Genomic DNA, 10,770 nt, shown 5'->3' on the forward strand with positions numbered 1-10,770 from the left:
ATGCTCTGCCAGGCCTCTACTCTACTACTCTACTAACCCTAACCCTAACCCTAACCCATCGCTTATTACATCCGAGATCAAATGACACATCCAAGATGACATCATCGTGCTAATCATGATCTGGCTAATTCGGTTCTTCCAACACCCTTGTTGTTGCCTGTCTCGCTGTGCTAATAATCTTAAAATCTGCTAATTGTTTTTACATCTTCTGCAACAGGTTGTTGTCGTAAAAACGGACAACACATATGGCTGTGACAGACTTCCTGTACCACCTCTGCTTGTAAAGCCGCAATTAAATCCTGTTTGCATAAAATAAGCCTGCTCCCGAGCAGGTTTAAATTTACGGACCTGTTGCTATGACAGCAAGTCCGGGATGAACTTCAAAGCAGCGAACAATCCAAGATCATGACAAATCGTCAACAGTCAAATCCGGCAAACTGAGTTAGCGATTTACGACGAACGGGGCCCTGGGGTAAGGGTTGAAGCTAAGTTAATCAATTGTCCCTTTAGCCCGTTAACATTAGCGAGATGAGCAAGATCACTATGCTATTGGTATGGAAAGCTAATCGAACTAAATTATAGCTCCTTGGTCAACTGGGTCTCTCAAAAAGGGAGCTGCCATGTTATTTTCTGGGGGTGTGGCAAGCTTATCCAGCTACACTTACGTTAGCCTGCTCTGGAGCAGGTTACTGCTAATTGATATGTTACTATGGTGATTTATCGAAAGTTGCTTCCACGAACCAAAAAGAGGGGCGTTTTTGATCTTAGCCTGAAAATTAGCTCGCTAAACCGCTTAGCGAGCTACGACCAATACCCCCCAGGTGATATAGGCGCGGCAACATATCACCTGATAGCCTAGGTATTCCTGGATAGACCATTCCAGTATTTTCCATTGGGTTGAGCGTTTTCTCTAGATTTTTAGCTTGTCACACGATAGAACAAGGCACCATTCCATTAGGACAAAAGTCGATTGGGACACCAGGCTTGCGGAAGGTAGTATCGAATTAATTAACTATGTCTATGGACAAGTGACATGATGCAAAATGACTCTTTGTCTCACAATTTCTCCAAATGATAGGCAATAATCACAGGGTTCCATCACCGAACCCATATTCCACCACCGCTAGACCATCCGATATCGGAGTTTTATTGAACCATGAGGTAAGCAATGTCAGGTGTTCGAATTCCAAGAAATTGGTGTTTGTCATGTTTAAATATCAGTTTAAAAGATTTTCTTTTTTAATTTTCAGTAGGCATATTTACAAGTCAGTTTTAAAGTTTATCATCGTTGCTCACGTGATTCTTTTCTTGGCATACTTCACCCCTGCGTCATTCAGGTCAGAAATCTCTTTATTATAACACATTAGAAAATGTACGTTATTTATAGCTACACTTTAATTGCATCAAAAGTAGAAAAGGCAAATTGTCATCAGAGATGCTATAATGTCGATAACAGCCTGCTGTCAACAAATTCCGCGTATAGTTTTGTTATACACTGTGACGATTATTGAACACAGCATTTTGTTTCCTCGTTGTAGGTACTTGGAAAGGCTTGGAGGGACAATTGTCCCAATTTTATCAAGGGAAAAGTTGAAGTTGGACAACACTATAGACCTAAATGCCTCTCTGAAACTTTGGTAGGCATTCTTAATAAAATATGTAAGTGTGTATGAGGATGTAATTCTTGCTTGTAGGCCTATTGGGCATGCTATAATAAGTGTTAACAATGTTATGACCCTTCCAGACTCTTCCAATGTTATGAATCTACCATAAAGAAACAACAAATGGGGGGGGGGGGGGGCTGGCTGTTTGTCAATGTTACGTTTCTTGTCCATATATCGAAATAAGATAATCCAACCTACAAAATTCAACTACATTTTTATATTGATAGGAAATTGAGTCACCGACACTGAAAAAATCAATGTATCTGATGAGAGCGCTCTACTAGGCCTATTTAAAAACTAATGTAGGCCTATACTTTAATTTAGGCAGTTAATAATAAAATGAGCCTACCAAGAGGCTCAGGCTTTATTATGTTCCTTTTTTGTTCGTCAAATCATCAAATCAAATTTATTTGTATAGCCCTTTTTACACGCAAGCATGTCACAGAGGGCTTCACATACGCCCATAGAACTGCGCCTCAACCAACCTAAACCCTTGTCCTCTTTTTTTCGGTTTTGTTTTGCTTCAGGTTGTAGTTCTGATTTTTCACTGTCTTGTACGTCATAGGGGCGTTTCTATGTCCCGTATTGTTCTGGCTGTTATGAAGAAGGTATTGATTTCACCTTGTTAGCGTGCCTATTTAAAGTCAGGCCCTTCGTTTGTTTCATTGTGAGATATTTATTTTGTGTTGACGACGTACTGAGCATATATATTTGGATTGAATTAGTGTTATCCTTTGCCTTGTTTCTTCGACCTTGTATTGTGCCTAGCCCATTGGATTATTTCAGCCTTGAGATAGTTTGTATATAGAAATTAGCTTCACAATGTCCAGGTTAAAAATCAACTGGGTTTTAAACATTAAAAAACGGAAGCAAATTATATTTTAACATTAAATACTTTAATTGTGCTTTACATTAAAATCAAACAAACGGCTCTGGCTCTCCCTCTTCCAGCTCCTCAGCTCTCTCAATACCTTGATATGTTTCTCTCAATTTTTTATTTACTGGGGTAAAAAAGGCTGCAATGTCCCTTCCTCGATCATGATGACTACTAGAAGAAGAAAAACAACATGTAAAAAAAAATATATATATATAATGGTCCAGCCTGTGCCAATCTAGAAATAGCGCATTATATTACCAATGAGCTAAAATGATTATTGTAACGATAACGTTTGCGTTACTAAACCTACGCCCATTTTCGTAAACAAAAATGTGCCTCTGCTTATGCAGTAGCCTATATTCCTTCCCAGGATGGTTGTCTCTGCAACACCAACCTTTGGATAGCGACACCCTTTGCGATAACTTGGTCCTCTTGTCTGCAGGAACAGAACGGACGTCCAGACAATTACGGAATGGGGAGCACCTATCATTTGGGAGGGCATTTTTGACCCTTATGACTGCGACCGGGAGCATAAGAAAAACCACTCTGTGGCTCTGACGGTCTTCGCTGTGGGAAGGTTGGTTAACATAACTCTCTGCAGTTATGATGTAGAAGCCAAATGTCTATCTTTTTAGCAGTCTTAGAACACTACTTGTAATGCCTTTAGCTTTTCCGGGGTGTGAGTTTATATAACAACCTTAGTTTTTTGGCATGTCTACACATTTACATTACATTTAGTCATTTAGCAGACGCTCTTATCTAGAGCGACTTACAGTAAGTACAAGGACATTCTCCCAGAGGCAAGTAAGGTGAAGTGCCTTGCCCAAGGACACAACGTCATTTAGCACAACCGGGAATCAAACCTGCAATCTTCGGATGAATAGCCCGACTCCCTAACCGCTCAGCCCCCCTCCCCCAGGAATCTGTGTTGCAGTTCTTAACATTGTGATTTATTGTTTAGTTCTGAGGTTGGGAAGATTCCGTTTTGTTAGCGTTTTCATGTATTTCAACTTGCATAGATAAGAGTCTGTGTGCTTATCAGTTGATCTGCTCCAGAATACCAGCATCTTACAGTTCAACTTTCAATGTAGGATGGACCAATACAGTACACCGTAACAAAGCAGTTCAATCTGATTGGTTCCCCTCCCAGGTATCTAGATGTGTATCTGGAGACCTTCCTCGTTTCTGCTGAGCTTCATTTTATGGTGGCTCTTCCTGTGACGTACTATGTGTTCACGGACGCTCCTGCCAAAGTGCCCAACCTCCAGTTGGCTGAGGGGCGGAGGTTAAAGGTCATAAAGGTTCAGAAGCATTCTCGCTGGCAGGACATCTCCATGATGCGCATGAGGGCAATCGCCGACGCCATCAACGATATCCGCCTCACGAGCAGTTACGTCTTCTGCTTCGACGTGGACCAGCTGTTTGTCGGCAGGTTCGGCTCGGAGGCGCTGGGGGAGTCTGTGGCTCTGCTCCACGCCCACTTCTATCATTACCCTCGCGATCTGTTCACCTACGACCGCAACCCCAACTCCACGGCCTACATGAAGCTCGGGATGGGCGACTTCTACTACCACGCCGCCGGGTTCGGGGGCAACTGGCGGAGCGTCTTGGCGCTGACGGAAAGCTGTTACCGAACCATCCTGGAGGACAAGAGCCGAGGGGTGGAGGCGCTATGGCACGACGAGAGCCACCTGAACAAGTACCTGTGGCTGCACAAGCCCAGCAGGGTGCTGTCGCCAGAGTACTGCTGGGACCAGAGCCTTGGACACCCCAGCGACATCCGGGTCAAGCGGCTGCTCTGGGCTGTGAAGCAGTACGACACTCTGAGGGACACCGACTAGGGATTCAGGTGATCCTGTGGGCTGCTATGACGTAGCATGGTGAGGGGGATTCAAGGTCTGCTGGGATGCATCACACTATCGTGTATGTAAAATGTCTCTTCATATCACATTGCATGCACTTGTAAAACTTAAATGAGGGGAATCTGAAGTGTTTCTGCTGTTTCACGTTAAGGCTTGCTTCCTATAGGTATAATGATTTTTTACAGCAGTGGCCTTGATGCTGATACCAATAACACACATTGTGTCTTCAACTTGTCTTCAACTTGTGTCTTCAACTTGTTTCTTTAACTTGTGTCTTTAACTTGTGTCTTTAACTTGTGTCTATATGTTAGAGCCATAAATAAGATGTGTATTATTTCCAATTATTAATTCTGGAATAATATTATTTTGTATTACCTTGTTATTATAATGAATATCTCTGTAAAGTAGAGACTCTTATTTTGACACGTTGTTTTGACCATGTGAAGAGAGCATCTTTAGTTGGAAGGAACAGAGAGGCATGGAGGTTCACAGTGTTCTGATCGTGCTACCTTAATTTTGAAATTAGAATCATTTATTTATGTAAAGACAGGGTTACTTGAAAATTTATGAAGATAAAGAAATGTAAACTTTGAAGTTTTGCCCGCGTCCATTACTTTCCCCGAGTGCTTCAAAGAATGTCACAGATATTGGATCGGCTGCCATCACATTGTGGGTTCAACTTTGCCTAGCTGGTCCTCAGGTGGATACTTTGAACGTGTCAGTACTATCAAAAGGAAGCGAAACCTATGATAAAAATATGTACAAATAAGGACTAGAAGAAATACTTTACACTATTTTAATTCATTTATTTAATACATTTACATTTAGTCATTTAGCAGACACTCTTATCCAGAGCGACTTACAGTAAGTACAGGGACATTCCCCCGAGGCAAGTAGGGTGAAGTGCCTTGCCCAAGGACACAGCGTCAGTTGGCATGACCGGGAATCGAACTGGCAATCTTTGGATTACTAGCCCGATTCCCTCACCGCTCAGCCACCTGGCTGCTTTTAGCAGCTTTTTGAAAATACGCCTTATCATCCACTACAAAGCACTTTAACAGATCGACCTTTAGAAAGGTTTTCTTGGTTGAAAATGTTTTTAGAACAAGCATTTGTTTTACTGTCCTGTTTATCAACTTCCACATCTAGTTGTTTCTCTGAACATTCCTAGAAGTACGGCTCGCCAATTATGACCAAGTGTTCCATATGTCATCTGCACAAATTCGAAAGTCACACAAAGTCGAGATGCATAGTTAGAAGGCAGTAGTCCTTACAAACTGTTTCATCTTGGAATTAAATGTCAGATAATTTAATCTTCTTTCCTAATAATATGTGAAGCAAAAAATCCATTTGATATATCATCAATTGTGTTTATAACCATTCTTAACATATATAATTCACAGACCAAAAACGTCAAACGAAGCTTAATAGTGCTGTTATTGTTGTCTTCTTTACACCTCTTTGGTGTCTGCTTCTGTATTGTCAGTTCATCAGTGGTTGTGTGTGTGTCTGCTGGGCTCTCACACCTCACCACTGTCTGTGCTGAGGGAGTCCTCAGTACCTCAGGTTGAGGTAGCCCAGCTCGGCGGGCCTGGACAGCGAAGAGGAGAGGGCGGAGAGAGGAGAGGGACTAGTGTCCTCTGGATGTCTGACTCTGAAATATGTCCAACAGGTTCCTCATGTTATCAGACCCAAGAAGCACACTGCCAACCAGAGAACATGAGTCAGTTAACAGTTTTGACAACCCTAGGGAACACATTTACATTTATTCATTTAGCAGACGCTATTATCCAAAGCGACTTCCAAGAGAGAGCTTTACAAAGTGTATAGGTCACTGATAACAACAAGATAGACAAAACATGAAGCACATATTGTGAACAACCAAAATAAGTTCCAAAGGGAAGAACCACAAGAGCATGTAGTTAAACAAGTTACAATTAAACAACATGAATCGCTATAAGTGCAAGTGTACCTGTAGAAAAGCAAGCAACAGTAAAACATATTTCAACAATTTAAATCAGTTACAACTAACCAACAAGAGCAGCAAGGCTCTAAGCAAGAGTCATTGTGATCCTTGAGGAAACTAACATGGGGTCCAGCAAACCATTCCTAAGTACTGTTGTACTCCCGGAACAAGTGCGTCTTGAGCCTTTTCTTGAAGGTGGGGAGACAGTCAGTGTCTCTGATGGATGTGGGGAGTTGGTTCCACCACTGGGGGGCCAGACAGGAGAAGAGCTTGTGTTGGGACCGGGCGCTCTTGAGCGGTGGGACCACCAGGCGGTTGTCTGAAGAAGACCGTAGGTGACGGGTGGGGGTGTAAGGCTGCAGGAGAGACTTGATGTAGTCGGGTGCAGTCCCGTTCACTTCTCGGAAGGTCAGTACCAGGGTCTTGAATCTGATACGGGCCGTGATGGGAAGCCAGTGGAGGGAGATGAGGAGCGGGGTAACATGGGAGCGTCTGGGTAGATTGTAGACCAGGCCAGCGAGTTGCAGTAGTCCAACTTGGAGAGGACAAGCGCTTGGACTAGCAGCTGGGTGGAGTGCTCAGACAGGTATCTCCTGATCTTCCAGATGTTGTAGAAGGTGAATCTACACAACCGGGAGACCGCAGCAATGTGGGCAGTGAGGGAGAGCTTGTCAAGAATTTGAAAGTTACTGCATCCATTCAGCAACGAAGTGTAGTACCAACCCTTTCCGTTTTGAGTTAATGTAATGTGTTTTTGAGTTAATGTAATGTCGTTTCCCATTTGGGGGAGTGTTTCCTTGTATTGGGGGGAGGTGAGCAAGTCATCCTATTTGGGGGGAGTTGACTCGTATTTGGGGGGAGTGTTTTCATTTGGGGGATGCACTCATGTTAGTGGGTGTGATTTGCACTTCAGGGCCACCGTAAAATGTAGACTAAGTTAGCCGGTTGCAAACTGAGGTAACGGCTAATATCCTCAACAACACTTAAGGGCACTAAGGACACTTTAGGACTCGGAGAATCTCACCATTCAGTTGCTGCAAGAAATGTGGCTACACCGCCGGACTAGTATTTTTGCTGTCCCTAGTCTTGGTAGGTAGGCTACAACAGATATAACTGGGTTCAAGTGAGGCAGGCGCTGGGTAAGGTACCAGGTGACGTAGGGGTGAAAGAGAGGAGGACGACAATCTGCATTGTTTCAACTGTTGCCGAGAATGACTCAGCCACTAACCCAGCGGCTGGGCTGCACAAAAACTACCCAGCACCATGGAAATAACCCAACAAAATGACCCAACAGGCTCAACCCAGCGTTTGGGTAGAAAAAATAACCCAGCATTTTTTAGAGTGAAGGTCAACGGTTAACACAGAGGGAATTCCAAAACACAGAAGTGGGCCTTACCCACACACAATACACTGCTTACCAAAGCCACCAACGTATTTACCCTTAATGGAGGGCAGGAGTCCTACACATAGGTGTTGATAGGGCTGAGATGATTCGCGCCACCTGTGCGGAACTGTCAGACAGCACAGCAGCAAACACACACACAGAACACAAACACAGAACAATGTTTTACTGCCAAATTAGATAAGGTGACACAAAGGCAATATTCATTTAACCAGAGCATTTAACCCTACGCTGGTCAACTGCAATTGCTATTGAAACACACTAGATGGCAATGTATGGCAACATTTAAAGTGTAGTAGTTATAATAGTTTGAAATATGCAACAACTGGCATGTGCTGTTGGTTGATAAGGAAGGTGGAGAAAAGCGAGCGAGCGAAGGTCTACACTACGAGACAATTTGGATGCGCAAACATTGATGAGATGACCCTCTGCTGTTGAACTGTTTCCCTAAACTCGAGTCTGATTGTCTGTGGGAAACGATGGACATCGCTGTGACCACGCTGACTTAACTCCAAAACAACAGTTAGGGCCTAACAGTAGAATAATGTTGATAAATAACGGGACTCATTTTCAAGCATACGACTTCACTTATGTCCGCTTTTGTGTGTCTACGGTGTCGTTCTCAATTTTGGCGTCTTTCAACATCATCATAAACTGGACTATAGTGCGCGAAGAGAGACTCCGGAGCCATGCACGTTTTGTCCTCGTGTTTCACCTATTGGTATCCGCGCTGGTATACTTTGGAGTGTCCAGCGTTTTCTATCTTCAGATCTACATGGGATCGAAGCCAGCTGTGACCACCTGTATGGCTATGATAACTGTACTAATCGCGAGCGCATCGAACATCCTCATCACGCTGACAGCGATGGCGCTGGACCGTTACTTTGCAGTATGCCACCCGATGAGGTACAGCCCGGTTTGTTGTGGTCGCCAGTGGCCCTGGCTCGTGGGACTTCTAACATGGGGGCTCGCTCTTGTTATCCCTCTCTGTTTGATCCTGACGGAGAAGCATGCCACCGAACGCAATGAGGAGTGTGGACGGGAACGGCTAATTAGAGGAGAGCTACAAAAGATAGTGCTGATTTCTGTATCTGCAGGGCTTATATTGTACAGTTACGTGAGGATATTGGTGGAGGGACAACGGTTGGGTGTGCTGAATCGACGGAACCGGGTCGGCTGCAGGACTATCGCCTTGCACAGCACCCAGCTAGCCGTGTATATACTACCTAACTTTGTGAATTTTGGATTGGCCCAGTTTATGAAGAATGGTTATTTTCAGCCGGGGACCAAAGAGCTGTCTGCGGTAGTGGTCTTTGCTTTCTTTAGCTTGGCACAATGCGTCGCGCCCATTGTGTACGGTTTGCGCAAAGAGGAACTGTTGGAGCAGGTGCATTACCGTCTTCATTAACGGAGACTTAAGTTCAGTTCTGTATTTTTGTATTCTTATAAGTGACTAGATGTATTATTGATCTGCAGATTGGGAGAGAAAACAGACCTCTGACAATAAATGACGGCACAACACCAGGCTTAGGTCTCAATCATGTTTCCCAGCTTCAAAAGTCGGGGGAACGTGTTTTATAGGGTCAAATAAATTCAACATGGATATTGATAGTCAGGTATTAATGGTGTTACAACAGTCACAGAGAAAGATTCCCAGCTCCCAGCCCATGACCACTCAGGGCAGAGAGAGATCATAGGTGGAGCTCTCCCTGCCATCACAAGGGACGTTCACCCAGTACTTTCTCGTGACCCTGAACATCTATTCAACCTGACTACACACAATCTACTCTTATCAATAACAAACTCACATGACAACATACTAAGTATCCAATGACTAGTTCTATTGATTAGTGAAAGTTGTATTGATTAGTGTATAACTTAAGTACATGGGAAATCCCATACATGCATGTACAGTGAGACAGACACAGTGATGCAATGTGTGTCCAAGTTAGGACTGTAATTGGAATGCTTCAAGTTCAAGTCTTTTATTTGTCAGGTACACAGAACAACACAAGGTCAGACTGGGCACTGAAATTCTTAAGACAAGACAACGCAAGCACCTGGCATAACATAACATATAAGTACACAGATCATAATTTACATCTATGCTGAGCTTAAATAAGTGAAACTTTCTAAATATGCAGATAGCAATAAATAATCGACTATACTAACCCTAATACTAAAACTTCCTAAATATACAGATAACAATAAATAATACACCATACTAACCCTAAATGCACATAATACCTATTACAAACCTATAACCTATTCTAACCTAGGTGGAGTACAGTACAATAGTGCAAAATTGCAGATCAGTGACTATGTCAATGACCATACAGGAGCCTGATGGCGAATTACAGTGAGGTACAGTAGTGCAGTGTTACTGATAGTGCAAACAGTACTGAAAGTGACAGTGTATAAGTGACTAGTCTGCAGTGAATCAATGTCCATATCAGTGTCCATTCAGAAGCCTGATGGCCCTTGGGTAGAAACTATTGTCCAGTCTGCGTGTGCGCGACCGGATGCTGCGGTAACGCCTGCCAGAAGGCAACGGGGTAAAGAGACTGAAGGATGGGTGGGAACAGTCTCTTAGAATCCTGCCAGCTTTCCTGAGGCAACGTGTGTGGTAGGTGTCCTGTAGGGCTGGGAGCTTCCTGACAATGATGAACTCAGCAGAACGGACCGCACTTCGTAGGGCCTTGTGGTCACTGTCTGTGCAGCTCCCATACCACACTGTGAACCAGTCAGTATGCTCTCTATAGTGCATCTGTAAAAGTTAGTGAGAATGACTGAGTCCATACCAAACTTCTTCAGTCTCCTCAGGAAGAAGAGGCGTTTACGGGCCGCTTTGACCACCTTGTCCGTGTGAACAGACCAGGTGAGGTCGTTGCTGATGTTCACCCCGAGGAACTTGAAGCAGTTGACCTTCTCCACTTCAGATCCGTTGATGAGTAGGGGTGCATGCTCCTCCTCCTGCCGCCTCCTATAGTCCACAATCA

The 10,770-nt window shown here is 43.8% G+C and overlaps 2 protein-coding genes across 6 annotated transcripts; both read left to right on the forward strand.

Annotated features, from left to right (window-relative positions):
• Nucleotides 1-842: 842 nt before the first annotated feature.
• Nucleotides 843-4,997, forward strand: LOC134009913 (alpha-1,3-galactosyltransferase 2-like). 5 transcript variants are annotated; one of them, XM_062449683.1, is made up of 6 exons: nt 843-859; nt 1,079-1,161; nt 1,251-1,337; nt 1,539-1,637; nt 2,984-3,118; nt 3,692-4,997. In XM_062449683.1, the coding sequence occupies exons 2-6, from the start codon at nt 1,157-1,159 to the stop codon at nt 4,380-4,382; spliced, it is 1,017 nt and encodes a 338-aa protein (XP_062305667.1). In that variant the 5' UTR covers nt 843-859; nt 1,079-1,156; the 3' UTR covers nt 4,383-4,997. The 5 variants fall into 5 exon arrangements, with proteins under 5 accessions (XP_062305667.1, XP_062305665.1, XP_062305666.1 ...); XM_062449682.1 differs by lacking the exon at nt 843-859 and adding an exon at nt 874-993; XM_062449681.1 differs by lacking the exon at nt 843-859 and having other exon boundaries at nt 869-1,161.
• A 3,082-nt stretch (nt 4,998-8,079) lies between these two features.
• LOC134010112 (odorant receptor 131-2-like) lies at nt 8,080-9,179 on the forward strand. Its single transcript, XM_062449980.1, has one exon. It carries the CDS (start codon nt 8,316-8,318, stop codon nt 9,177-9,179), a length of 864 nt encoding a protein of 287 aa, XP_062305964.1. The 5' UTR covers nt 8,080-8,315.
• Nucleotides 9,180-10,770: the final 1,591 nt, after the last annotated feature.

This window comes from Osmerus eperlanus, chromosome 23 (assembly GCF_963692335.1).
Source record: "Osmerus eperlanus chromosome 23, fOsmEpe2.1, whole genome shotgun sequence".
Taxonomy (NCBI): domain Eukaryota; kingdom Metazoa; phylum Chordata; class Actinopteri; order Osmeriformes; family Osmeridae; genus Osmerus; species Osmerus eperlanus.

Coding starts and splice junctions, on each gene's coding strand:
- LOC134009913 (XM_062449683.1), top strand. Junction 1,338..1,538: donor TTCACCCCTGCGTCATTCAG/GTCAGAAATCTC, acceptor TCCTCGTTGTAG/GTACTTGGAAAGGCTTGGAG. Junction 3,119..3,691: donor ACGGTCTTCGCTGTGGGAAG/GTTGGTTAACAT, acceptor TTCCCCTCCCAG/GTATCTAGATGTGTATCTGG.
- LOC134010112 (XM_062449980.1), top strand. CDS start 8,316: ATGTTGATAAATAACGGGACTCATTTTCAAGCATACGACTTCACTTAT.